This window comes from Colletotrichum destructivum, chromosome 6 (assembly GCF_034447905.1).
Source record: "Colletotrichum destructivum chromosome 6, complete sequence".
In the NCBI taxonomy this organism is placed as follows: domain Eukaryota; kingdom Fungi; phylum Ascomycota; class Sordariomycetes; order Glomerellales; family Glomerellaceae; genus Colletotrichum; species Colletotrichum destructivum.
The window spans coordinates 1,785,662-1,811,887 of NC_085901.1; the positions used below are offsets into that span (position 1 = coordinate 1,785,662).

A 26,226-nucleotide genomic window follows, 5' to 3' on the forward strand; every position below is an offset into this window, starting at 1 on the left:
TCAAGATGAGTTGGCTTTGTCCCATTCTATAACTCCCCTGGCCTTAGGGCCCTAAGCAGTGGCATCGATTGTTTTGTCCATCTAGCTAGGGGTGAATCCAAATCCAATTGCATCCGAGATTGGGTTGCTGTTGACTATATTCCAGCAGATTCTCGAAAGCGACTGTGCAACCCATTTCTTCTGCCGTGTTTGTACCTCTTGGGGGCCAACGCCCTTGGCACTGGACTGGGCCATGACATCCTCCACATCATCAATCGAACCCCCTCCCCCCTTGAATGAAGATCGGGATGAAGAAGGCGACTCTGGAATCAGCTTCCAGGATTTGAGCTCACCCATTTGTAGAAAGCTCGGCAATGCTGTCATGTGTAGATGTGCCGCTGACGTGGAACTGCCAGACAAACTCCTAACAAAGCTGTTCGACATTGAGACATCGCGATGAACGGCGCTTAAAACAGAATCGTAGAGGGCCACGTGGGAGTAGATCGGACATCTCCTTGCGAATCTGCCTTGTCCCGCACGATGATAGAAAATCACACACACACACACACACACACACACACACACACAAGAGATATTCCAGAGGTAATTCAGGGGTAGCTTATATAGCCCACGTAGAACCGACTCCATGCGACGCTCTTTGAAACCATGAAACGCTTTTTAATTCAGACATCCTCACGTCGCATCCCTGCTTAAACCACACCACATGCATACCCATCGAAACAGCCTCTACAGACACCAACCACTCCCCCGTCCTTTCTTTCCCTTACAAACCGCCGTCCTTGAGCAGATACGCCGCACTGCCGCTGCCCGGCCGGCTCACGACGACGGCGCCCTCCCTCTGCTCCGCGGTGAGCTCGCGCTTGGAGTAGTACTCCCTCTCCCAGGCCTCCGTGACGGCGGCGACCTTGTCGGCGGGCACCATGTGGACGGTGCAGCCGCCCCAGCCGGCGCCGGTGAGCCGGCTGCCGTAGGAGCCGTTGTCGCGCGCGATGCGGCACAGCTCGTCGATCTCGGGGGCGCTGCACTCGTACAGGTCGCGGCACGAGTCCTGGGTGGCGTTGAGCACGGCGCCGAGGCGCTGGTTGTAGGCGGTCGTGTCGGCGGCGGCGCCGCCGTCCGAGGCCGGGGCCGGGGCCTCCTGCTCGAGGACCTTCATGAACTGCAGCACGCGCAGGGCCTCCTCGAAGACGTGCAGGGCGCGCTGGCGCAGCTTGAAGCGGTCGGCGCGCACCGAGAGCTTGGACATGAAGATCTGCTCGAGCTCGGCGGGCGAGACGCCGAGGACGTCGGCGATCTCCTCGCGGGTGTAGCCCTCGGGGTTGGTGAGAGTGTCCTTGGTGACGGCGATGAGCTCGCGGAGCTGGGCCTCGGCGGCCTCCTCGCGGGAGGCGCCGTCGTGCTGGGGCTGCTTGTTGTGGGCGAAGTAGGCGTCGTGGAAGCCGTGCAGGGAGATGCCGAGCGGCGAGGCGTCCTTGGGCAGCTCGGTGCCGCGCGGGTTGAGGGCGGCGTTGAGGTAGGCGCCGGCCATGCTGCACTCGACGACGCGGAGGTTGTAGTGGATGGGGCCGGTGACCTGCTTGTTGGAGGTGACGAAGGACTGGGCGATGAGGAACGAGAGCTCCGGGTTCGTGGTCGGGAAGAAGACGGGGCGGGCGGTCAGGGAGGGGACGAAGGAGACGAAGAGGGCCGAGCCGCGCTGGGAGAAGACGGAGGCGGACTGGTCCATGCTGGAGTGGTCGTCAGATGTTAGCCGAGATCCAATACAGTATGGCATGATATGGCATGATATGGCATGGCGTGGCATGGCCTGGAAGGAAGGGTATCTCCAGTCAGGCAATCTTGGGGGGAGGGGGGGGACCTCGGAAAGACTCACCCTCCAGAGTTGACACCGACGGCGCGCTCGCTGACAATGGCCAGCTCCGTCAGCTCGGTCTTGTCGACCGTCTGCTCGCCGTTGGCCAGCATGACGGCCAGGGCGGAGGCGCTCACGAAGGCGGCGCTGGAGCTGAGGCCGCCGCCGACGGGGACGTTGCCGTCCATGAGGATCTCCATGCCCTTGGGCCGGAAGGCGGCGCCGTGCTTGCGGCGCAGCAGGCCGAGGGCGCCGCGCAGGCCGCTCTTGAAGTAGTTGGACCACTCGTGGACCTTGGCGTCGATGGGCACGTCGCCGGCGATGGGCACCTCGAAGGTGCGCGCCGGGTACTTGTCGGACTGGGCGTTGGCGACTCGCAGGGTGAAGGTGTCGGAGTCGGCCGGGGTGTCGGTGACGGAGAAGGCGAGGATGGCGTCGGCGGTGATGGCCATGGGCAGGACCGAGTAGAGCGAGTAGTCAATGTGCTCGCCGATGATGTTCACGCGGCCCGGGGAGCGGGCGACGACGGCGGCGGGGTGGCCGTACTCGGCCTCGAACTGCGACAGCAGCGAGGACCAGCGCTTCGTCTGGACGGGGAGGGCATCTTCGGTGTAGATGTCGGCGAGCGAGGACGTGGTGGGAACGGGGCCGGCCATGATGGGCGATGGGTGGGACGTCTTTTTTTGATCTTTGAGTAGAGGTAGAGTGGGAGTCGACGAAGGAGTTGACTGAGAGCTTCTTGTCTTGTCAAGCTTCTCCTTTGGGTATCTAGATGCTGGAATGGAATAAGGATATGGGAAGGCCGGTCGACAACAAGAGAAGAAGGGAGAGAAGAGAGAAAAGAGAGAAGGGTGCGTAGACAGCAGAAGAAGGGCAGTGGTTCACACTTATGACGTTTTGGGGGGGGGAGAAGGAGGGAGAGGGCAGACGGTCCCTTTCTAGGTATCTTGGTCTTGGTGGTGGTGGGGTGGAACGACACTCGGTTGCTCGACGATGGCGCCGTAATAACCCCGCGATGGAGCTTTGGTGTTTTTTTATTTATCAATTTCTCTCCTTCTCTCCCTCCCTCTTGTTGGCGTTGCTGCGCTGGAAGTGGTGCGCCTGTGTGTCTCTACCCCGCAACTCTGCCCCTCGTCTGAGAGATCAGCGAGGGGCCCGGAGTGGGAATATGTAATATGTGCACAAGTTATGTGTCTCGCCCCCAAGATTCTTAGCCGGGGGGGGGGGGGGCGGGACCTTATTTTAGTCTTTGCTGCACGAGAAGAAAACCGAAGTTGGCCATGGTTCGACTATGGGAAACGATAGGTTGACAACAACAGAAATTGGTCGCGCAACCCATCCCATCCCATCCCATCCCGTGAAGAGGGGAGAGCTGCAAAACCTTGGACTACCAACTGTTCCCCACCTCGGCAGGCATTCCACCGTCAGCGTTATGTTAGTCTTCCGACAAGTGTGTCGCGTGGCTGGTTGCCCAGGCTCTTGGGGTAGACCACCACCATGTTGGACGAACCTCAGCTCACATTCTACAGACATAGATACAAAAGAAAAAGAGAGAGAGAGAGAGAAAGAGCGAGGGAGGGATAGAGGGACAGAGAGCCCATCATCCGGTCCGCCAACCGAGGAATAGGGCAGAGGCTTGGTGCGCTGATTTCCACCATCCGGGGTCTCCAGCTTCGGGCCTGATGCCCCCCTCCATCTCCAATTTGCGGGCCGTCCTCGGAAAACCGGCGGAGAACTGGAGAGCTGCCTCGGTTGCGGACACTCACGCACCAAGCTCGATTGTATTCACGAAAGCTCTCTAGCGCTGGGGGGAGGGGGGCTGGCAAATCTCTGTCCGTCCCTCTGACAACTTGGGCTCGAATGAACCAACCCCCGGGCAATCCATGTCGACAAGAAGACGCACTTCCTAGACCAGGCCGAAGAACGAGAGAGAGAGAGAGAGAGAGAAAAGTTCACGCCACATGTTCTAGAACCCCGGGCGAAGAGCGCCCAGAGACAAGAGCCAAGCCGCGCGCCAGTGGGGGAGTGACTTGACTGCATGCCAACCACGGCCTGGCGCAATGGCGAACTGGGTTCCGGGGTCTTCTGCAAGCTGCTGTCGCGGGGATGTCGGGGGCGAGAGACTATCTTTCTTTCTTTCTTTCTTTTTTTTTTTTGTCCTTTTCTTCTCCTTCAGGGGGTTCTGAGAGCAGAAACTCTCACCCAAGCATTCAATTGTCCGTCTCGGACATGGCGTTTCTCAGGTCCCATCAAAGGCTGACGATGTCTTGTCCAGATGCATATGTTCCAATGATGGGCAGTAGGAAGTTACACTTGCTCTAGACAGCTCTTGCTAAAGGACACGTCAATGAATTCTGATCGAGGTAAACCAGCGATCGCAAACGAAGACGAAAACCAAATGATTGGGTAGAGCTATACTATATAGGTACTGGGATGTCATTCTTTTACATCAACAACCATGGTTTCGTGGTGTAGTTGGTTATCACGTCAGTCTAACACACTGAAGGTCTCCGGTTCAAGTCCGGGCGAAATCAATCTTTTTGATGTTGCCGGCCACTCCCCTGACTTCCTTTTTATTGACACTCAACGCACCTTTCTTCTTCTTTTCCTACTTCATGTGTCAACAGAGCTATGTACGACAGAGTGATTAGAGCCAGTCAAGAAAACCAAGTCCTCCATACACAACGAGTTTGTCAGCACTGTTCTAGCGCTCGGCCATCGATACAGTTGGGTTTTTAGTCAGGTTGGTCATGTTCAACCAGCCGCATGTCAAGAGACTTGCGACAGGAAAGCTATCTCTTTCGTTTGCCAGTTTTGTCGAGTCACACCTACAGCGGCACCGGAAGTTCCCCTTATGTGCTGCTCCGACTACAGCAACAAGCCAACAGCCTGCAAAGATACATGCAGACGTACGTTGTAGGGGTAGGTTCCCGATGCAGTATGCCGTTGACTCTTGGACCCGGGGGGCCTCGCTCATACTAGTGGCATGACTTGGCTCGGAGAATGACAAACTGACGATCGAAAACCACTTCTCCGCAATGCACACTGGGGTGGCAGGAACATTCAACGCTTTTCCCGCAATCCCTGTATTGTCCTCTCGAAAGCTTGACTTTGCTTTGCAGGTGGGGGGTCGTTGCTCGTTCACCAATCGTAACTGATGGAAACGTATTCGGAGACGGCGAGAAGCCCGGCCCGGATTGAGCAGATGCTCAAGCTCTGGGATTGGCCTGTCACTTACAGATATAGCCCATCCGAGCATGCCAAGGATGCGGGTATGCAAGCCCACAAGCCCAATTACATCCGGCAACTCCATCCGTGTACCTGGGAGGGGGTGATCGCCTCCTGGAACGTCGACTCAGGGCGCCACAGACCGGCGGGAGAGCTTGGCGCAGGGGCGGTGCCTCGAGGGCCACTTCTACCATGTCTTAGCAGCGGCGAGCGGTCCTGGAGCTTGAGGGATACCGGGAGACGCTAAACGAGCTGACAAGGGGGCGAGGGAGGTATAGCTTCTCTCCTGTGAAAAGAGGAGCCGTCACAGGGACAGCAGCTGGTCGTGTTATACGAAGTCCAAACGGCATGATACATCGACTGAATCCACGGATGTGAGCAACTGGTCTTCAGAGTACAAGCTCGAAAGTCTCAAGATGTAGCTAGAGTGGATTTGGGGTTAGCAAAGTCCTCAGCTTCAACCAGACGTGATGAGTCCAGTCACGAGTTGATTCTCATGTGTGAATGATTTTCCTTGACATAACTTCTTGCCTGCATTCCAGTAGAATCTCTACTCAACAGCCAGTGGACACAGACCAGGCAACAAAAGATGTCAGTATCTCTAGCTGTATTAAATCTATCAAAGTGTCCCTGAGAATCGCTAAATCTCCTCTAGGTCTCTATCCCATCTATCCCATGCTCATGACAACGTTAATAATAATAAAAACAGGACTCCAAAAGTACACCCGCCGCATGTCCCATGCGGTAAACACCTCGACCGATCGATCAACATTACAGCGTTGGATGCCCCGTCTAGTCGACGTACTTGGGCAGGGTGGCCATGACGCCGTCCTTGGAGATGAGGTCCATGGCGTTGGCAACCTCGTTGATGAAGCGCTCGTCGGCGCGCAGGTCGTCGCCAAAGAGCACCTTGACGCTGAGCAGCTGACGCGGGTCGTTGCCGCCGGCCGCGGCGAGGGCCTGCAGCTGCTCGCGCATGGGGTCATCGACCTCGAAGGCGTTGCCCTCGTCGTCGACGCCGCGGAGGTAGAGGAACCAGGCGCCGGCGACGAAGCACAGGCGGCGGAAGGGTCCCGTGGCCCAGATCTGCTCGGCGATGGAGGGCATGATGAACTGCGGGATCTTGCCGGAGGCGCCGAGGGCGACGCGGGGGATGCCGTCCATGATGGTCGGGTTGGAGAAGCGCTCCATGAGGGTGTGGCAGTACTGGTCAATGTCGACGCCGGCGATGTCGGGCAGCAGGGGCTTCACCTCCTGCTGCATCATCTGCCAGACGAACTCGCGGTAGACGGGGTGCTCCATGACCTCGTGGACGTACTTGAAACCGGCGAGCTGGCCGGGGTAGGCCATGGCGGAGTGGCTGGCGTTGAGCAGGCGCAGCTTGTGCTTCTCGAACTGCTCGACCTCGTGGACGCCCTCGACGACCTGGACGCCGACCTTCTCAAAGGGCGGGCGGCCGTCGGCGAACTTGTCCTCGATGACCCACTGCATGAAGGGCTCGGTGACGACGGGCCAGGCGTCCTCGATGCCGAAGGCGTCGGCCAGCGACGCGATGTCCTTGGGCGAGGTGCTCGGGGTGATGCGGTCGACCATGGCGTTGGGGAAGGCGCCCTCGTCGGCGATCCAGCGGGCGACGGCCGGGTCGCGGAGGCGGGCGAAGGACTCGAGCATGTGGCGGGTGATGGAGCCGTTCTTCTGCATGTTGTCGCAAGACATGACGGTGAAGGGCCTGAGGCCGCGGGCGTGGCGCCTCGCCATGGCGGCGTAGAGGAAGCCAAAGGTGCTGACGGGGGCGTCCGGGTTCTCGAGGTCGTGGCGGATGTCCGGGTGGTCGGCCTGCAGCTCGTGGGTGTTCTCGTTGTAGTAGTAGCCGCTCTCGGTGATGGTCAGGGAGACGATGTGGGTGTCCGGGTGGGCCATCTTGGCGATGACGGCCTCGCGGTCGTCGGGGGCGTAGAGGAAGGAGTTGATGCTGCCGACGACGGAGGCGGCGCTGCCCTTGGCGGAGCGCTCGATGACGGTGTAGAGGTGGTCCTGGGCGGCGAGGACGTCGCGCATGGCGGCGTCGTTGGGGCGGAGGCCGACGCCGCAGATGGCCCAGTCGCGCTGGCCGTGCTTCTGCATCAGCTGGTCGACGTAGACGGCGAGGTGGGCGCGGTGGAAGCCGCCGACGCCGACGTGGACGATGCCCTCCTTGACGGCATCGCCGCGGCTGTAGGTCGGCGTCCTCACGATGCGGTCGCCATCCTGCGAGGCGATGACGGACAAGTTGTTGCTGCTGAGCTTGAGGGACTCGGTGCTGTGAGGCATTCTAAACCGAGAAGGTGTGGAAGAGGAGGAGGATTACGGTGATGTAGAGAGAGAGGATGGAATGGATGATGATGAGTGAGGGAAAGAGTCAATGGGCGAAGTAACAGGGGGGAAGTTGAGTGAGGGAAGAAGATGGAGTTGGAAAGTGAAAACAAGTGAAATCCGGAGAGGTCGGTCGCTTGGTTTTGTATGTTTTGTATGAACAGAAACTCAAGTCACAAGACAGACAGAGAGCTCACCGCTGGTTTTACTTACCCCTGAGCTTCGGGCTTTTGTTTTTTATTTTTATTTTTTCATCTATGAACACATATGGACCGGAATAAGTTCGGCCACAGAAATTTCGAAGCACGTTCCAGGTTGTTGAGAAGCAGAGACTGAGTGAGTGAGTGAGTGACTGACTGGCATCGATGTATCATTGTATCAGCTCTCGGTCAAGCCCTTGGAGTAGGGATCCATAAATCGAGTTCCCACACACCGCCAATGTGCTGGGAAGTGTGTTAAAGTGGCGGCGGAGGATCCCCGTCTTTTTTTTTTTCTTTCTCGAGTCTTGATCCAGAAAAAAAAGGGGGTCCCGGTGGCGGTTTATGTGGGTTATTTTCGGGGAACCGGCTGCTGGGTATTTTTAAACAGGGACGAGGAGAGACCGGTCCAGCTTATCAGGCCAAGTTGAGCCCAAACGGGTTGTGGAGTTGTCCAGATCACATCATGATGCAAAAGGGGGGGGGAGGAGGGACGGGAATAAACATGGTCTGCGTGGGTCGAGACTTGATTAAGGCCCTGGGCAGCCCAGCCATGCTTAGCTGTATGACTCGGCAGCGGCAAATCTTGAGCATATGGCAAGGTAGCAGCAAGGTAGCAAGAGAGGGGAAAGGGTCCGCGCGGTGATGGGCGATCCCTGCTGGCAAGCTGCAAAAAATTCAACGGGGTCCGGAGGATTACTATGTGCAGGATTACAGGATGGGGAAAGGGATTGTCGATGGCAAAAACTGCGGTGCTTCCATGATGCAAGACGGAGACGGAGGAGGGGGGGTGGGTGTTTAGGTAAGGCCAGAGAGCTGTGTCTGTCGTCTGTCGATCGTCTTGTGTGTTGTTGAGGAAGACAAAGAGCAACTTGAAGCTATTGAGACACCCAATCAACCCGAGATTGCCGTGAGTGGGTATGTCTAGAGTTCCTTGAGAGTCTATTGGCCTATTCAAGTCAAGTGACAAGAGCACATGACCTTCAAGGGTTCGCTGCAAGTCCAAGACAATGTTTTTTTGTCTTTTCAACCTCGAATGTCTTACTTGGTCCGTAGTTGGTCGGAGCCGAGCTGATGCTGTCTGGCTAACGATGTAGTTGTCTACGATTCCAAGACAAGACACCATGCCATGGGGGGAGAGCAACTGAGAGCAACTGAGAGCAAACCCCGCGCCGCCCAGAAATGAATGGCGAGTTGTCTCAGCACACAGCCGTTTACTGTTTCCGAAACCCCCCCCCAGCTTTAGAAACGAACCAACAGGTCGGCGGCATGATAGAGCTCTGTCGGTGAGAAGGGGGCTTCCTTGAACCTTTGAAATTGGAAATCTGCCAACCACTCTTTGGTGTGTAGTGTGTTCTCCAGTCTCTCAACACGTGGTTCTTCTCCTTTTATTTTTAAATTTTAAATTTTTTTAATACAATCTTCAACCTTTTTTTGATGCAAGCTGCTCAGCCCATTATCGTCAGCTGTCGAAGCCACTTGAACGTAGCAGTCCGTACATGCAATTGAGTCGTTCCTGATGTGACTTTCAAGGATATCGTCAGTCTCTTTGTTGACGGGTTCCTCGTAGACACTCCAGACTACTACACATAGCATTCCCCAGTATTGCACTAGATAAGAGACAAAAGGTCAGTTGATCAAGATGGAAAATGTGTCTATAATCTACATTCCGATTTCAAGCATGAGCAATCCATCCTCCTCTATGTAACCCAAACCAAATCACTGCATCGCCCCCTTTGTTGTCATAAATCATCTCAGTCAGTCTCCCAGCAACACACTCCCCCCCTAGGCCTCCTTGACGGCCTGGGACACCACCTTGGACCCGGCGACGATGGTCCGCGCCAGCGACGAGATGGCGACGTTGCTCAGCAGGTCGAACACGGACACGTCCGCCTGCAGCTCCTCGTAGATCCACGACCGCAGCTCCACCGCCAGCAGGCTGTCGACGCCGTAGCTGCTGACGGGCCGCGACGTCTCGATGTTCTCGGCCGAGACCATCATCGAGCGCGCCAGCTTCTGCACGAGCGCCGCCGCCACCACCTCGGCGGCGCCCTCGAGCCCCGTCGCCGCCGCCAGCTCGTCGCGCAGCCGCCCGGCGTCGTCGTTCTTCTCCTGCACGACGTGGTGCGTGTCGACCTGCACGATGTGCGCGAACTTGGCGTCGTTGAACCACCAGGGGTACTTCTCCGACCCGAGCGCCATCATGCCCCCCGTGCCGAGCCCCGTGATCATCTGCGTCGGCGCCGTCGCCGCCCCTGCCGCGCTCTCGCCCGTCATGGCCGCCTGCAGGATGGCCAGGAACTCGCGCTCGCGGATGCCGATGAAGCTCCAGCTGCGCGTGTTCTCGTGCACGCGGTCGCCCGTCGTCTCCTCGGCGAGGAACCCGACCCCCAGCACCATGCCGACGTCGATGGAGCACGCCGGCAGCCCGCGCCCGCGCCGGTGGTGCGCGAGCGCGTCCTGGTACGCGTTGCCCGCGCTGTAGTTGCCCTGGGCCCGCGACCCGGCGATGCCCACGCTCGACGAGAGGAGCACGAAGAAGTCCATGTCGCGCGGGAGGTGCTCGTGGAGGTGCCAGCTGCCCTGGACCTTGCACTGCGTCGCGCCGAGGAACTGGTCGCGTGTCATGCCTTGGTAGATCTGGAGTGAAGTGTTGTTAGCGATGAGACTCTATTTTGGGGTATGATTACATTGTAGGAGGAGGAGGAGGAGTAGTAGTAGTAGTTGTAGTCTACCATCCATCATTGACATGTATATAGTTAAGAAAAGAAAAGACTCTTGTCGACTTACAGCATCGTTGAGTACCATGGCGCCTTGCACGACACCGCGGACCCGGGGCCACGACTCGGCTCGGCAGCGGTCCAGACAGGCCAGCAGCTGGCCCTCGTCGCCGACGTCGCACTCCATGGCAGCGGCCCGGACGCCTTGCTTCTCGAGGCGGCCGAGCAACTCCCGGACGGTGCGCTTCCGGTCGCCGGAGCGCGAGAGCATCAAGATGTTCCGGGCCCCGGACCGGGCCATCCACTCGGCGATGCACCGGCCGAGGCCGCCGCTGCCGCCGGCGATGACGTAGGTCGCGTCAGCCCGGAACGCCATCGGCGCCACGCGCGGCGGCGTCGCGAGCACCACGTCGTCGTCGCGCGCCTCGAGCACGATCTTGCCGACGTGCTTGCCCATCTGCATGCGGCGGAAGGCCTCCTCGGCCCGCGACAGCGGGAACGACTCGACGGGCGCCACGGGCCGGGCGACGCCGGAGCGGAGCAGGTCCATGACCTCGGCGAAGACTCGCGACGCGGCGGCGACGTCGTGGTCGAGCAGATCGAGCATGTTGACCGAGTGGAAGGAGACGTTGCGCAGGAAGGGCTCCATGTCGAGCCCCGTGTTGCCGACAATGTCCTTCTGGCCCAGCTCGACGAAGCGGCCGAAGCGGGCGATGCAGCGCCACGAGAGCCGCAGGGCCTCGCCGGCGAGCGAGTTGAGCACGACGTCGACGCCCCTGGACCCTGTGAGCCGCATGATGCCCTGCACGAACTGGGTGTCGCGGCTGTTGAAGATTTGCTCGGCGGGGATGCCGTACGTCGTCATCAGGAGCTGCTTCTTCTCCTCGGACGACACCGTCGCGAAGACCTTTGCGCCGATGTGCTGCGCCAGGATGATGGACGCCTGGCCCACGCCACCGGCGGCGCCGTGGATCAGCAAGGACTCGCCCTCGCGCAGCCGGGCGACGTTGGAGATGGCGTGGTGCGCCGTGCTGTAGATGACGGGCAGCGAGGCGGCGGTGACGAGGTCCATGCCGTCCGGCACGAGCTGCACCATGGCCTCCTCGGCCTGGACCAGGTTGCCCATCGTGCCGAGCTTCCACGTCATGACGGCGTCGCCCGGCCTGACCCTCGAGACGCCCTTGCCGACGCGGTCGACGATGCCGCTGCAGTCGACCCCGAGCGCGGGCTGCTCGAGCTGTCCCATGGCGACCATGACGTCCTTGAAGTTGAGACCGACGGCCCTGACCCTGATCTCGACCCCGTTGTCGGCCAGCGGCTCGGCGGCGGCGGCGGCGGCGCGCGGGTCATCGCGGAAGTGGAGGGTGTCCAGGCGGCCGGGGGTGCCGACGGCCATGGTCAAGGGACGGCCCTCCTGGCGGAAGGGCATCTCGCGCGGCGCCGGCGGCGCGTTGAGGTCGGTGATGAGGTCGTTCATGCCCTTGTCCAGCACGATGCGCTGCACCATGGGCATGCCGTCCCGCACGGCCACCTCCCAGTCGGGCCGCTCGGCGTCCTTGGAGTCGCAGGCCTTGCAGAAGGTCTTGTAGACGGCCTCGACCATGCCGTCCGCGTTCATCGGCGCGTCGTGGTCGACGTCGAGCGTCGTGAGACCCAGGCCCGGGTTCTCGGACCGGATACTCCGCGCCATGCCGGACATGAGGTTCGCTGATGGGTTCTCGCTGTGGACGGTGCCGCCGCGCGTCACGTAGACGGTGTCGCGGGAGGACAGCACGATGCGCCGGAGGGCGTCCCAGTCCTCGGCCGAGACGGCGGGGAGGAAGGGCTTGTCGGCGGGGGCGTCGAGGAGGAGCAGGGAGGACCGGTTCTGCAGCTCGAGATCCGTCGTCTCGCGCAGCCGGCGCAGCAAGACGCTGCAGCCGTTATTGGCCAGGCGCTCGCTCAGCTTCTCCGCGAAGGCCGAGACGTCCGAGTCGGCATGGTTGGGGAGCACGACGAGCGCCTCACACGGCACGGGAACGGCCGGTGGCTGGTTGGCGGTGGTGACCATGACGGAGAGGCTGAGATCGCGCTCGTCCTGGAAGTTGCTGAAGTCGATATCGACGCCCGTGAAGCCAGAGGACAACATCTCCTTGTCCCATTCGTCAACGGTCAGGGTTGGGCCAAAGTGGCGGCCGTCTTCCTCTCCTGTTGTTCAGACTGTCTGTTAGCAATGATGGCGATGCAATGAGACGAAGTGAGATGGCCATTTCATGAGAAATAACAAGGAATTAAAAAAAGAAAAAAAGGAGAGGAAATCATGGGTTGTAATGAAATACGTCGACGTACCGTACCACCAGCCCTCCAGAGACCCGACAATCATGTGGAAGCGCATCTTCTGCGACGGGTTCGTGATCTCGCTCAGAACCAGCTTGCCGGTCGGCTTCAGCAGCTTGCGCGTGTTCTCGAGCGTCTTGCCGATGAACCGCGTGGCGTGGAGGACGTTGGAGGCGATGATGAGGTCGTACGCCCCCTCCTCGAACTGCTGCGCCGCCGGATCCTCCTCGATGTTGAGTCGCGCGAACTCCATGAACGGAACCCAGGGCGCGAGCTTCTCGCGGGCCTTCTCAAAGTAGCCGGCGCTGATGTCGGTGAAGGTGTAGCTCTCGAACCGCGGCGCGCTGCCGTCGGCGCCGCCGCCGAGGGCCTGGAGCACGGGGAGCGAGGCGCCGCCCGTGCCGCCGCCGATCTCGAGGATGCGCATGTTGGGGTTCTTGTGCGCCATCAGCTCGACGTAGTAGGCCATCTGCGCGTAGTGCTGCTGCGTGCCGAGGCCGTCCTTGTAGAAGTTGTGCAGGAAGTTGTCGCGCATGAGGATCTGGAGCGGGGGGATCTCGCCGCGCAGGATCTGCGACAGGTGCTCGCCGTGCTCGACGAGGGCGGCGCCGTCGGTCGACGAACGGGACACGCGGGCCAGGAGCTCGGCCTCGGCCTCCGGGGTCATGTCCAGCCAGCCGGAGCCGGACCCACTTTCGGACTCGGAGCCGGACTCAGACCCGGCACTCTGGTAGCAGAGCTCTCCGCGACGGCCCATCTTGTAACACCGCTTCATGTACTCCCAGTAGAGCTTGAAGTTCCAGGCGAAGGACGCGGCCTCCTCAGCCGGGCACTCTCTCATGACCCGCTTGATGTAGATCAGGCACGCCATCTCGAGCTCCTGCAGAACGCTGCGGTCGACCTGGCCGAGGTCACCGACCCTCTCCGCGCACAGCTCCCTGATCTGGGCGGGCTCGAGCATGGAGATGTCCTGCTGCCAGTGGAAGACGGACGTCAGCTTGCGGAGCTTGAGCATATCGGCGGCGTTGCCGTCCGCCATGGACGACGACGAGGCGAGGGAGGCGCTCTTGATGCCCTCGAAGACGACGAGCGGCTTGCTCCACCCCTCGTCCGCCAGCACGACCAGGCCCTCTCGACCGCCGGTCGCCGCATCCTTGGCGCACGAGAAGCCCGGGAGCTGGACGCCCGGAGTCGAAGGCAAGCTGGCCGACACGTACAGGCGGCCGATGGAGGTGGGCACCATGGCCGCGGACAGGTCCTCGTCGACGGCGGAGCAGGAAGGAAGCGCCATCTGGATGACGCTGTCGAGGGTGGCCGGGTGGATGACGTGCGGGTACTCGAACCGGTGCGGCATCGTGGCCCGGGTGTCCTGGATCTCGATCGTGCAGGCCGCCTGGTGGTCGCCCTTCCTGATGCTCGTCAGGCCCTGGAACACGGGCCCGTAGTGCAGCCCGATGGACTCAAGGTTGCCGTAGAACTGCCGCGGGTTCTGGTGCCGCGAGCAGGCCTCGGCGATGCTCCGGCCCTGCTCGGCGTACTGGTCAGCGAGGATACGGTCCTCATCGGCGAAGGACGAGTGGGCGGGCGCCTCGTAGCGGATGCGGATCAGACCGGAGCAGTTGAGCTCCCACGACTCCTTGCGGGAGTAGAGTTGGAACTCCTGCCAGACGGAGGAGGCGTTGTTGGTGCGGGAGCCGAGGCGGGACGGCTTCACCGTCAGCATGGTCTCAACGCCGTCCTCGTCCTGCGGCACCACGAGGGCCTTGCCGATAATGACGTCCCGCAGCTCGTACCCGTCGACAGTCTGGTTCTCGTCGGCCTTCTGGCACAGGGCCTCGATGGCCATGATCATCATGCCGGCGGCCGGGTACAGGATGGAGCCCTGGACCTTGTGGTACTGTACCCACGGCACCTCGGCGAGCTTGAGGATGTTGCGGTAGCGGGGCTCGCGGTCGATGGCCTCAAGCGTCTCGGAGCCGAAGAGATCCTTGCGGGGGTGCTTGCGGAACCGGTGGGCTCTGGCCGTGTGCGACTCGGACCAGTACTTGAGCTCGTGGTTCCAGCTGAAGGGGGGCAGGTCGACCAAGAAGGCACCGCTTCCCGAAGAGGAGGAGGACGTCGACGACGACAAGGAGTTCCCGTTGACGGCCTCAATGTCGATGGGGTAGCCCAGCTGGAACAGCTTGCCGGCGAGCGTCAGGGCCGTCTCGGCCGCATTCTTGCCCCTCTCGAGGACGGAGCGGTAGCTCAGATCCGTCACAGAGGCCGAGCTGTTGTTCTTGTCGGCGCCGTGCGTGAAGATCTGGTGCAAGGGACCGTGGAGGGCGCCGTGGGGACCGATCTCGATCATCATGTTGTCCACCTCGGCCTTCTTACCGGCGCTGCCGCCACCTGCTGTCCTCCGCGCCGCCCTCGGTCGGTCCTTGGCGCCGCCGCCCATCATGGCCATCATGCCGCCCGAGAAGTCGACCCGGCTGACCATGTTGTCGACCCAGTAGTCCGGCCCGAGCTGCTCGCTGGCGACGATGCCCGGACGCAGGGACGAGAACATCTTGGGCGCGCGAGGGTCCTCGGGCACCAGCGGCGCGACGTGGGCGAGGCTCCGGCGGTACTCCTCGGCGACGGCCTGCATGTGCGGCGAGTGGTAGGCGACGTCGACCTTGAGCTTGCGCGCAAAGTGCCCGTCGTCCTTGATGCGCGAGAAGAGTTCGTCGATGGCGTCGGCGTCGCCCGAGAGCGTCGTGCTGGACGGGCTGTTGACGCAGGCGACGACGACCGTCCGGCCCGAGGCGTGGCGCTCGATGTACGACTCGGCCTCCTCGGGCCCGAGGCTGGTGGCCAACATGGCGCCGTTGAGCTTGACGCTGCGGACCAGACGGCCGCGGTGGTACGCGATGGCCCAGGCGTCCCGGCGTGTAAGTGCGCCCTTGGCGTAGGCGGCGGCGATCTCTCCGCTCGAATGGCCGATGACGGCGCCGGGCACCACGTTCCAGTGGCGCAGGAGATCGACGAGGGCGACTTGCAGAGCGGTGCAGACGGGCTGGCTGATGTGAGCCAGGCCGACCTGGCTGGTCTCTTCGTCGCGCCACAGCTCGGCTGTAAGAGAGGAGAAGGAAGATGGTCAGCGGTGACATCCAACTGGGTTTGACGGAGAGGGGGGGGAGGGAGGGAGAGGGGGGTTCAACATACCCACCAGCGACCACGACGCGCCCATATCTCGCATGTAAGCATCAGCAGCCTCGATGCTCTCCCGGAAGACGGGCGTGGAGAAGAGCTCCCGGCCCATGGCGAACCACTGGGCGCCCTGGCCCGTGAAGACGAAGGCGAGACGGACCTTTTTGCCGTTGGCCGAGCGGACGGGCTCCGCGACGGGCTCCTCGAGGGCCGAGACGGCCTCCTTGCACGACGAAGCGATGGCGAAGGACTTCCACGGCAGCCGGCTTCTGCGCGTCGTGAGCGTGTTCACGAGCCTCTCAAACACCTCGGGCGCCTGCTTCTCCTTCTCGTCCGAGCCGAGCTTGGAGGCCAGGTAGGAGGCGTAGGCCGTCGACGTGCGGCTGATGCCGGCCTGGTCGTGCGAGCTCCAGGTCAGAAGCTGGGGCTTGGGCGACGAGGACGCGTGGGCGTCCAGCCTGTACTCGGACAGGTCCCCCCCTCCTTCCAGCGTCGTCAGGCGGTCGACGCCTTCGACGAGAGACACACCCGAGTCGTCGGAAAGCGTCGGGGACGCTCCGTCGGCGACCTGGACGTTGTGGTTGCCGGTGAGCCCGTTGTCCTTGAGGTAGTGGTAGGCGTCGTCGAGGATGCAGTGGGCGTTGGTGCCCCCGTAACCGAAGGAGTTGATGCTGATGCGGCGCAAGCCGGCGGCGGGCCATGGGAGGAGCTCGGTGGGCACGCGGAGGTTCCAGTCGTCCATGGGGATGCGCGGGTTCGGCTTCTCGTAGTACAGGGACGGCGGGATCTTGCCCTGCTCCAGCATGAGGACGGCCTTGATGACCTGCACGAGGCCGGAGCCGCCCTCGAGGTGGCCGACGTTGGACTTGACGGAGCCCATGTAGACGGGGTCGCCGGGGCGCCGGGCGCTTCCAAAGGTCGCCGCCAGCGCGGCCGCCTCGACGGGGTCACCGGCCGGGGTGCCGGTGCCGTGGGCCTCGACGTAGGTCGTGTCGGCCAGGCTCAGCCCGGCCTCGGCGTAGATGCGGCGGATCAGGGCCTCCTGGGCGTCGGCGGCCGGGAGGGTGATGCCGGGGGTGTGGCCGTCCTGGTTGACGGCGGTGTTCCGGATGACGCCGCGGATCACGTCGCCGTCTTTGAGGGCCAGGTGGAGGGGCTTCAAGATGCAGAAGCCAGCGCCTATAAGACAAGACACATTGTAAGATTAGCAGCCAGTTGCTAGTTTTTTTGCGTTTGGAACATGTTTTGTATGATGGGACTCACCTTCGCCACGCGCATATCCGTTGCCCTTGTGGTCAAAAGACTGACACTTGCCATCCGGGCTCAGGAAGTGCAGTCGGGTCATGGCGCCCATGATGTCCGGGAGAAGCATCAGGTTCGTGCCGCCGACGACGGACTACAGCGTCGAATTAGTCTAAGTCTTGAGAGAACTCTCCATGGGTCCTGTCTCCCCCCCCGAGTCTTACATACCATGGTGGTCTCGCCGGTGCGCAGGCTCTGGCAGCCGAGATGCAGCGCAGCCATGGACGACGAGCAGGCCGTGTCGAGGCTGATGCTCGGGCCCTTCATGTTGAAGAACCAGGAGATGCGGTTCGACATGATGGCCGAGCCGGTGCCGGTGCCGTGGTACAGCGGAAGGTCCTCGCGGTCGCAGGCGAGCATGTCGCTGTAGTCGCGGGTGAAGCAGCCGACGAAGCAGGACGTGTTGGAGCCGTCGACCTTTTCCATGGCGATTCCGGCTAAGGTGTTGTTAGAGAGGGGGGCAGAGAGGCAGAGAGGCAGAGAGAGAGAGAGAGACAGAGCCCAGTATCGGCGAACGAAAGGAAAAACATACCATTCTCCAAGGCCTCGTAGGTGCACTCGAGGGCCATGCGCTGCTGGGGGTCCATGGCCTTGGCCTCGGCGATGGGCATGTTGAAGAAGGGGGCGTCAAAGGCCGAGATGTCGCGGTTCATGAAATGGGCCTTGCGCACGTTGATGGTGCCCTGGCGCTCGTTGTGCGGGTGGTAGAAGGCGTCGACGTTGAAGCGGTCGCCGGGCACGTCGGACAGCGCGCTGCGGCCCTCGGCGAGCATGTCCCACAGCTTCTGCGGGTTCTCGGCGTCGCCCGGGAAGCGGCCGGCGATGCCGACGATGGCGATGGGCATGACCTGCTCGGCGGAAGAGGACGGCATGGTGGAAGAGGACATGTTGATGATGTTTTTTCTTGTGAATGGGCTGGGTGTGTAACTGAGAGGGGTATCTGTTTGGTTGGGTATCTGTTTGGTTGGGTATCTGTTTGGTTGGGTATCTAAATGTCCAAGTGCAAGTGAGAAATGGTATCAGAAGGCGTTGACAGGAGATGAGTCTATAGATTCCGGAAGGATAAGAGCGATGGTTCGTTCTAAGCTGTAAGGCCCGTGATAATGAGATGGATGAGTTTCTGTAAAGCCGTGAGGAGACTCGTGGAGTTGAAGTTTTGATGGACTGGAAAGAAGAAGAAGTTTGTCTTTGTCTAGGACTTGAGGGCGCAAACAAGCTGGATGGAAGCAGAAGAGATTGATGGTGATGAGGAATGATATCGGATGGCTCGAGGTTCTGGCGATGTCGTCCTTTTGTAATCGAAGAAGCTGTGAAGATGTCGAGACGTGAGAATGCTGAATTGTTGGTGCCTGTGAATCCAAGCATTCGATCGACGCCAATCTGATGATGTTTGACCTCTCCCTCTCTCCCCCGGAGAATAACTATGACCTGCATCGTGGGGGCGTCAGTGTCTGCGGCCCCGACGAGAATAGCATCAAGCATCAAGCTCCATGTTGGCGGCCGGTCACCAAAGGTCCCAGCGGTGGCACGTTCCGGCGACGGTAGGCATCCGGAACGGCCAACATCCTGAGAGACCGGCGGACATGTCGCCGTAGCGAAGCTGACAAAGTAGCTGGTTGCCAAAATAAGTTGCTGCCTGTGAAAAGTCGCCGTTCTGCAGGGGGGGGGGGCCGACAACACCAAAACCAACACCAACACCAACAAAGGCTTCTTCCTCCCGCCCCCAACAAGATGCTCAGCTCCGGGGGGGGCACCGCCACAGGGCACATAACCAGAATAAGCCTTGCCGTGCCGTGCCGTGTCGATCTTTTGGAGCTTGGAGACACAGGAAGATGTAATACAGGTCTGGCAAGATAATATGTCAAGGGGATGATGCCTGGAGTTGGAGTGGAGAGAAAGAGAGAAAGAGAGAGAGAAGGTTGCTTTGTGATGCTCCCCGACAATTAATTACTCGGGGTGAAATCCGATAATACCAAGAACCAAGACAACGCCTTTTCATACCATGTCTTTCAGTCCAGAAGCCCTCGCGTCAGCCACCATGGCCCAACTAACGGGCGGTTATCTTAGGCGCATCCTGGTTGTCGTGACGGCTGGCGGCTACACCAACGCAGGTAGGGCAGCCTTTCTTCATCGTTTTACAGCATCTCATCCTCATCATCTTCAGCCTATTATTCTTTCATCCTCATCTCCTCCTTTCTTAATCGTCTTTCAGCATCTCGTCTTCATCGTCAGCCTATTCTTCTCGCCTTGATACCACCAACCGCAAATACAAACACACTAACATACTCCAGCTCCCCTGCTCGAAATCGCCCGCATCCTCGCCTCCCGCGGGTACGCCATCGAGTTCGGTACCCTCGACGGCCGCACGGCGTGGACCAGAGACTGCCCCTTCGTCTCCCGCTGCCACGTCCTCGGCCCCGCGCCGCCCGCCGCCGTCGAGGAGGCCCAGTACCTGCGGATGTCCAACTGGTCGAGCGGCGGTGACGACTGGGCCAACAAGTTCGCCGCCCGCCGCTTCCTCGAGTCATCGTGGCCCGCCGTCTACCGGAGCCTGTCCCGCCTCGCCGCCGACCCGGACACCCGGCCCGACCTCGTCCTCGCTGACTACTGGGTCGAGGCGGCCCGCGACGTCGCCTCGGAGCACGACATCCCGCTGGCCATGCTGTGGCCGCAGATGCCCACCGCCATGCTGCACGCCCCCTACATACCCGGCACCCCCGGTCTGCAGGTCGACATCCTCTCCTCCGAGCACGCCTCTCTCCGCCAGCGCTTCCGCAGCGCCCTCTCCATCTACGCCGCCGCGCCGCACTATTACCGCTACCTGCGCTGGCGCAGGAAGATGCGTCTCGAGGCCGGCGTCTCGCGCCCGCTGCCCACCCTGCGGAAGCCCGACTACCTCTGCCTCGTCAACTCCATGTTCGGCCTCGAGGTCGCCAAGGATCTGCCGCCCAACGTCGCCGCCGTCGGCCCGGTGCTCTCCCACGAGACGCAGGAGATCGGGGAGCCCTACGCCGGCTTCCTGGAGAAGCGCAGCAGGGTCCTCTACATCTCCCTCGGCACACATGTGCTGCTGCCGTGGGCGAGCCTGAAGAAGCTGCTCACGGGGGCCCTCGCGGCCCTCGGAGCGGGCCTCATCGACGGCATCATCTGGCCGATGCGGGCCATGGCGCGCAAGCAGCTGGACCACAAGGCAATCTTCCCCGTCCGGCTGCCGCTGTCTCATGACGTCCGGTACATGTCAGTCTCCGAGCTGCTCGCGGGACTCCACCCGTCCGTGCTGTTCGTCGACTTCGCGCCGCAGCGCGCCCTTCTCCAGGACGGGCGCGTCGCGGCGTTCCTGAGCCACGGCGGGCCCGCGTCCGCCAACGAGGCGCTGTTCGCCGGCGTGCCCGTCATAACGCTCGCCGTCTACTTTGACCAGGTGCAAAACGAGATGCGCCTGCGCGACGCCGGCGTCTCCGTCGCGCTCTGCAAGGACCGCTTTTCTTCCGAGGACGTGGAGGCGGCCGTCGGCGACGTCGTGCGGGACAAGTTGGCCGACGGCCCCATCGCGGCCAACGTCGAGAGGATGCAGAGGATCGCTCGGGTGGCGTCGCGGCGCAAGTACCTCGCCGCGGACTTGATCGAGGAGGTTCTGGTAGACGCCGAGGGCCGGATCCGAGAGCAGCTGGCGGGGGGTCCGGGGTCCGGGGATGGAGGCCGGGGGAGGAAGAGGGGACGGCATATGCATCTTCAGCCGGCCGACGTGCGGATACCGTACTGGAAAGCGAGAAATTGGGACATGTATGGGCTGTGTGCGGTGGTGGTGTTGTCTGTCGTGGGCCTCGCAGCTGGACTCGCCGTGGCGCTCTGCTGACGGGTCTAGACGCCTTCAGCCAAGATATCACTGTCTGATCAAATAGTTTTGATAGCGATCAGTTTTTTAATATACTCAAATCGTCACATAGAAGTATCCGGGAAGCAATCAGTGATGCTTGACTGTTGGTACTTTCGCTCGGGATCATGCGGCTTTGGCCTTTCAGATTTTCATCAACTCTCACTGTCAGCTGCTGACTGACGAAACTTGTCATTTTTTTTACTCTAGATATCCTCATATTAGAATTACATGAGCCTGATACACTAAGTTTATGCCCACGGGAATTCTTGAGAGCATCAGACCATGGGGAGAGGACGCCAGGCCACCAGTCTAAATATTGCGTGATGAGTAACTCTGTTCTGCTTAGACCTGGTGATACGCCGAAGAAACAAGGGATACGCTCTCAAACCGTGAATTTTTGGGTGTTCCTATTTCTCTCTGTAAAGCAGGATACAGATTGAAGACGATATCTCTTGTGTAGCCTCCTCACGCTCAAGAAGTGAAGCACATCGTCATCACAGGATCGCAAGACCGCCCCAGATGTCCGCTAGGGGTTGTTTGAATGTGAAATAGGCCTCGATAGAAGTAACAGTGGACCTTCCATCGAGCTCTTCGGCGACTTCTTTCCTTGGACACGTCCCATTTGAAGCGGCGACATTTCCCTAACATGCCACTGCCGCTCGCACTCGTACCAGGAGCCCATGAAGTCCGCGAGGAAACTCACCGCGGCCGCTCGCATCTTTGTAGCGAAAGCGAGACATGAGAAATCACTTTTGAAGCGTTAATTTGAATCATGTGTCTAAGCCAGGGCTCTTTAAAGCTTCTACTTCTGTCGTTCTAGACACCGTCCTCAGTCCTCTCAGAGCGTGGACAACACTGCCAACACCGACTCTTCATTGCCACACAGAAAGAGAACTCCAATCTACCGCAACTATGCTGATTACCACTCATCTGTTTTCCTTCTCCACGTTCGGGGTTGCGGCCCTCTTGGGCTGTCTGTACGCACTCGCCCTCGTCGTGTATCGCCTCTACCTGAGTCCGCTCAGGAACTTCCCAGGTCCGAAACTCGCAGCCGCAACTCTTTGGTAATTACCTAGTCCCATCTGGCCATATGAATCTGCTCAAAAAGAGACTCCCTAACTCTTCCTGCCCCACAGGTACGAGTTCTACTACGACGTCGTCCGGGGCGGCCAGTACAGCTTCCACATCGCCAAGCTGCACGAGGCGTACGGCCCCGTCATCCGCATCAACCCGCACGAGATCCACGTCCAGACGCCCGCCTTCTACGACATCCTCTACAGCGGCGCGCGCCACCGCCGCAACAAGTGGCGCTGGGCCAGCGGCGCCTTCGGCGTCGACCTGTCGACTTTCGGTTCCGAGCTGCACGAGGCCCACCGTATGCGCCGCTCCGCCATCGCCCCCTTCTTCTCGAAAGCCCGTGTCCGGAGGCTGGAGCCCATGGTCCGCGAGAGGGCCGACGCAGTGGTCGGGAGACTCAGGGGGTTCGCGGCGACGGGCGCCGTGATGAGGTTGGACCATGCGTTGACGGCCTACGCCACTGGTAAGTATAATCCATCGTCCCTCACATCACATTCAATCTATCCCTTTCGCTGAGAACTGAGAATCTTGCAACTAGATATCATCACAAACTACGCTTTTGGACTCTGTCATGACCGAGTCAACGCGCCAGACTTCGACGCGGGCTTCCACTCGGCCTGTCTGAGCGGATGCCAGCAGGTGTTCCTGTCTCGGCAGTTCCCCTTCCTCATGGACATCGTCAAGATGATTCCCGGTTCGTGGATACTGAAGTGGAGCCCGGCCATCAACTCGTACTTCTCCATGCAGAGGGTAGGTCTTCCAGTCACATAGTCTCGATGGCACTCTCCTTACCCTCCCCACCCCCCTTCTCCACGATACGATAAGCTCTAACAACACGCCGCGTCAGGACATCGGCAGGCTCATCACCAAGATCTGCCGCCAGGACCGCAGCGAGTGGCCCGAGCTGGAGCACCCGACCTTCTTCCACGAGCTCCTCGACAGCAAGCTGCCCGAGAGCGAAAAGTCCATCGCCCGCCTCGCCCAGGAGGGCGGATCTCTCCTCGGCGCCGGCACCGTCACGACGTCCTGGACCATCACGACCGGCGTCTTCTACCTCCTGCGCGAGCCCGACGTCCTCCGCGCGCTCAAATCCGAGCTGGCCGCCGCGTTCCCCGCAGAAGCCGCCATCACCGACCAGAAGAATCTTACCGGCATCCTCGAGGGCCTCCCGTACCTGTCCGCCGTCGCCCAGGAGATGGTGCGGATGGGCCACGGCCTCGTGTCGCGCGCCGCGAGGGTCGCCCCCGACGAGGACCTCGCGGTCCCCGGCACCGGGTTCGTCATCCCCCGGAACACCCCGATCTCCATGACGCACTTACTGCTGAACCGCGACCCGGGCCTGTACGACTCGCCGGATCGGTTCCAACCGGAGCGCTGGATCGGGGACGCCGGACTGGCGCCCTTCCCCCCGAGGCAGTTCGGCTTCAGCGCCGGCGCCCGGGCCTGTTCGGGGCGAGACCTGGCCATGGCCGAGATCCTCATCATCATCGCGACGCTCTTCCGCACGTACGGGACGAGGGAGGTCCGTTTCGAGGACGATGTTGGGTTCCTGGAGCTGTGGGAGACGGACGAGACCGACGTTGAGTGCTCGGTGGATGCCATGGTCGCCCGGCCGAAGACCGACTCAAAGGGTGTCCGATGTAAAGTGCATCATTGGTGATGCTGACGGTGGACCATGTTATCTTTCTTGTTTTGCCTTTGATGCCATGGTGTATTTTAGACAATGGCTCAACCATCGAGTCACTGGGGGGGTTTGGAGGAAACAGCATACGTAGGAGGAAATTGGTTTTGAACCATGTTGTTGTCACAAGCCTAGTAGGGTATCACCAGTTAGCTAGGAATTCAGGGAGGCTTTTGTCAGCTGGCGCCCGCGGTAATGGCGCAGCTAGGCATTATCTCTCACGTCATATGTATCGCAGACCCAATGTTGGAGCGGGCTAGGTTCGTAACCACGTAGATGCTTCCAATGCAATATATCATGACTAGCAAAACTGGGAACACCGAGGGGCGCGAGCGGGGAACGGCTGTCCGTAGTCCCTGTGCAGCGTTCGTTGTGCCGGCGCGCGAAAAACTCTGCTCTTTGTCCAGACCTGAACCTAGACCAGGCTTGTATGCTGCTTCGCGTCGTCAACGCCGACATATCCGAGAACTGCGGCCCCACTCCCGGCCTCCGATGAACACCGAGAGGCGGGAAGGTCGGCCGTCCCATGCTGCAATGCCATCACGACTCGAAAGGCTGGGAGGAGCAGGTGCTAAACGTCCATGTTCAGGGGAAATCGATGGAGGATATACTTGAACTGAACGCACATGTTATGCTCATGGGGGTTGTAAGGACACCGTGATGCCCACATTCATCCTGTCAACAAATCTACCGTCACTCCTTCGCATTGGTCTTCACTCTCCCGCGTCCAACACATCCACCATCTCCACCACCATGACTCTTGCAGCCGATGATGCATCCTCACTCACATTGGAAGCGACTGGTTTCATTCAGCTCACGTGATACCGCGTTCGTTCGGCGTCGCCCTCAAAACCCCTCTCCTGCCGCCTCTCGATCAGCTCACTCAAACTCTCCGTCAATCATCAACAGTCTTAATTCCAAGCTTTCAGCTTTCCAACGCCTCGTCCTTCATAGTACTCAATATGTCTTTCAACCGGATCGCTGTCTATGGCCATCGTGGGCGTTTCAGTGGCCAGATTGTTGCTGCTCTCATCGAATCCGGTGCCCCTATCACAGTCTTGCATCGTCCCAGCTCAGACACGTCCGGACTACCAGCCAGTGTTCGAAAGATCGAAGTGGACGTACTAGACGTGGATGCGCTCGTGGAGGCACTGCAGGACATTGACATCGTGCTGTAAGTTTGCCGAACATTACTTGCGTAGGAGGTCGTAGTAATGATTGATGCTCAGGTCCCTCGTTGGTGACGAGGGCGTTGGCAGGGAACATGGCTTCGTGAAAGCCATCCCGAGAACCAACGTCAAGCTCTTCGTGCCGTCTGATCTTGGTCTTCGCTACGGCGAAGAGGGGCTGAAAGTTCCCATTATCAAGAGGAAAGAAGAGCTCCAGGAGGCCGTCAGACAGGCAGGTATTCCAATGACGGTTGTGCTAATTGCGAATTTTGCTGAATTCACCCTCAATTGCCTGTGAGTCCATCTGCTAGGTCATATGAAAGGCTTTCGTCACTGATCAAACATACCATCTTAGAGCGATGGGGGTCGATATCAGAGGCAACAGACTTGTATATACTGGCAACGCGGCGAAGGAAAAGGCCGCCATGTGGTGAGTGGGGAAAACCTACATGACGACACATTGAGACTACGTGTAGACTTGTGCTGATTTTAAGACTTCACATAGCACGGGGGATTACGTCGCCGCTGCATACGCTTCAATCTTTGCCTCGAACCCTATCCCTGCCATCAGCAATCGAGCTATCGGTCTGTGCGAGCTTGCTCCTACGGGCCAAGAGATCGCTACAGCCTTGAAGAACAAGCACGGTACAGAACCTGAGGTCATTACACACAGCTTGGAAAAGGTCAATGGGGAGCTTGAAAACTGCTACAAGTCAGAGTCCCCACTCGGTATGGCTTGGTACAACCGCAAGATATGGGGCACGGGGGAGTTGGTGACGATGCTTGGCTCCGATATTTGGGAGCTGCCTGGCTATCAGAAGGCTACTCTGGAGGAGCTTGTCCTCGAAGAAAAGATCAAGCCTTATCGGGACCTGCCGGACTGGGTCCAGCAGTACTTGGCAGACAACATGTTTTGAAGGCTTTACCTTGAGGTCAAGTTGATGGTTTTAACGCACGTGTCTGTGATTTAATCACAAGCCATGGACGTTTATCTTGATCTAAGGCAGCAGAGCCGTCTAATACATCTCATTGTATTCTGCAAGACATGCACTCTTGTGCTCATAGATCAAACTGTTTCCTGTAATGACCTAAAGGTGGTGGGCTTGTCTAGCAATACTGTTCATCTTAGTGTTAGCTGCTAGCTAGCCATGCTTCAGCGTCTATATATACCTTTTCTAATCCAGAAGAAAGTAGTATAATATGGCCTGCTGTGCATTGCTGAAATCATATGTAAACTACAAGTTGTTTCTTTGGGACATCCCGCACTCTGATTTCAGCATC

At 59.9% G+C, this 26,226-nt stretch overlaps 6 protein-coding genes across 6 annotated transcripts; 3 read left to right on the forward strand and 3 right to left on the reverse strand.

Moving 5' to 3' along the window:
* Nucleotides 1-548: 548 nt before the first annotated feature.
* Nucleotides 549-2,974, reverse strand: CDEST_09732 (Putative ribosomal protein uS5 domain 2-type superfamily). Its single transcript, XM_062925891.1, has 2 exons — nt 1,874-2,974; nt 549-1,727 (listed from the first exon to the last, which is right to left on the reverse strand). The coding sequence occupies exons 1-2, from the start codon at nt 2,506-2,508 to the stop codon at nt 764-766; spliced, it is 1,599 nt and encodes a 532-aa protein (XP_062781942.1). The 5' UTR covers nt 2,509-2,974; the 3' UTR covers nt 549-763.
* Nucleotides 2,975-5,698: 2,724 nt separating this feature from the next.
* Nucleotides 5,699-7,580, reverse strand: CDEST_09733 (Putative mannitol dehydrogenase, 6-phosphogluconate dehydrogenase-like domain superfamily). The gene has a single exon (XM_062925892.1). It carries the CDS (start codon nt 7,388-7,390, stop codon nt 5,873-5,875), a length of 1,518 nt encoding a protein of 505 aa, XP_062781943.1. The 5' UTR covers nt 7,391-7,580; the 3' UTR covers nt 5,699-5,872.
* Nucleotides 7,581-9,414: 1,834 nt separating this feature from the next.
* On the reverse strand, nt 9,415-18,028 carry CDEST_09734 (Putative Acyl transferase domain superfamily, phosphopantetheine binding ACP domain, thiolase; the record flags this gene model as incomplete). Its single annotated transcript, XM_062925893.1, has 7 exons — nt 9,415-10,269; nt 10,420-12,536; nt 12,678-15,761; nt 15,855-17,018; nt 17,103-17,235; nt 17,310-17,578; nt 17,674-18,028. 7 exons carry the CDS (start codon nt 18,026-18,028, stop codon nt 9,415-9,417), a joined length of 7,977 nt encoding a protein of 2,658 aa, XP_062781944.1.
* Nucleotides 18,029-19,143: 1,115 nt separating this feature from the next.
* Nucleotides 19,144-20,997, forward strand: CDEST_09735 (Putative UDP-glucuronosyl/UDP-glucosyltransferase, UDP-glycosyltransferase family; the record flags this gene model as incomplete). Its single annotated transcript, XM_062925894.1, has 2 exons — nt 19,144-19,252; nt 19,433-20,997. 2 exons carry the CDS (start codon nt 19,144-19,146, stop codon nt 20,995-20,997), a joined length of 1,674 nt encoding a protein of 557 aa, XP_062781945.1.
* A 933-nt stretch (nt 20,998-21,930) lies between these two features.
* Nucleotides 21,931-23,755, forward strand: CDEST_09736 (Putative cytochrome P450; the record flags this gene model as incomplete). The annotated part of the gene is made up of 4 exons (XM_062925895.1): nt 21,931-22,082; nt 22,155-22,558; nt 22,634-22,845; nt 22,943-23,755. The coding sequence occupies 4 exons, from the start codon at nt 21,931-21,933 to the stop codon at nt 23,753-23,755; spliced, it is 1,581 nt and encodes a 526-aa protein (XP_062781946.1).
* A 983-nt stretch (nt 23,756-24,738) lies between these two features.
* CDEST_09737 (Putative NmrA-like domain, NAD(P)-binding domain superfamily) lies at nt 24,739-25,862 on the forward strand (the record flags this gene model as incomplete). Its single annotated transcript, XM_062925896.1, has 4 exons — nt 24,739-24,950; nt 25,006-25,239; nt 25,301-25,375; nt 25,451-25,862. The coding sequence occupies 4 exons, from the start codon at nt 24,739-24,741 to the stop codon at nt 25,860-25,862; spliced, it is 933 nt and encodes a 310-aa protein (XP_062781947.1).
* Nucleotides 25,863-26,226: the final 364 nt, after the last annotated feature.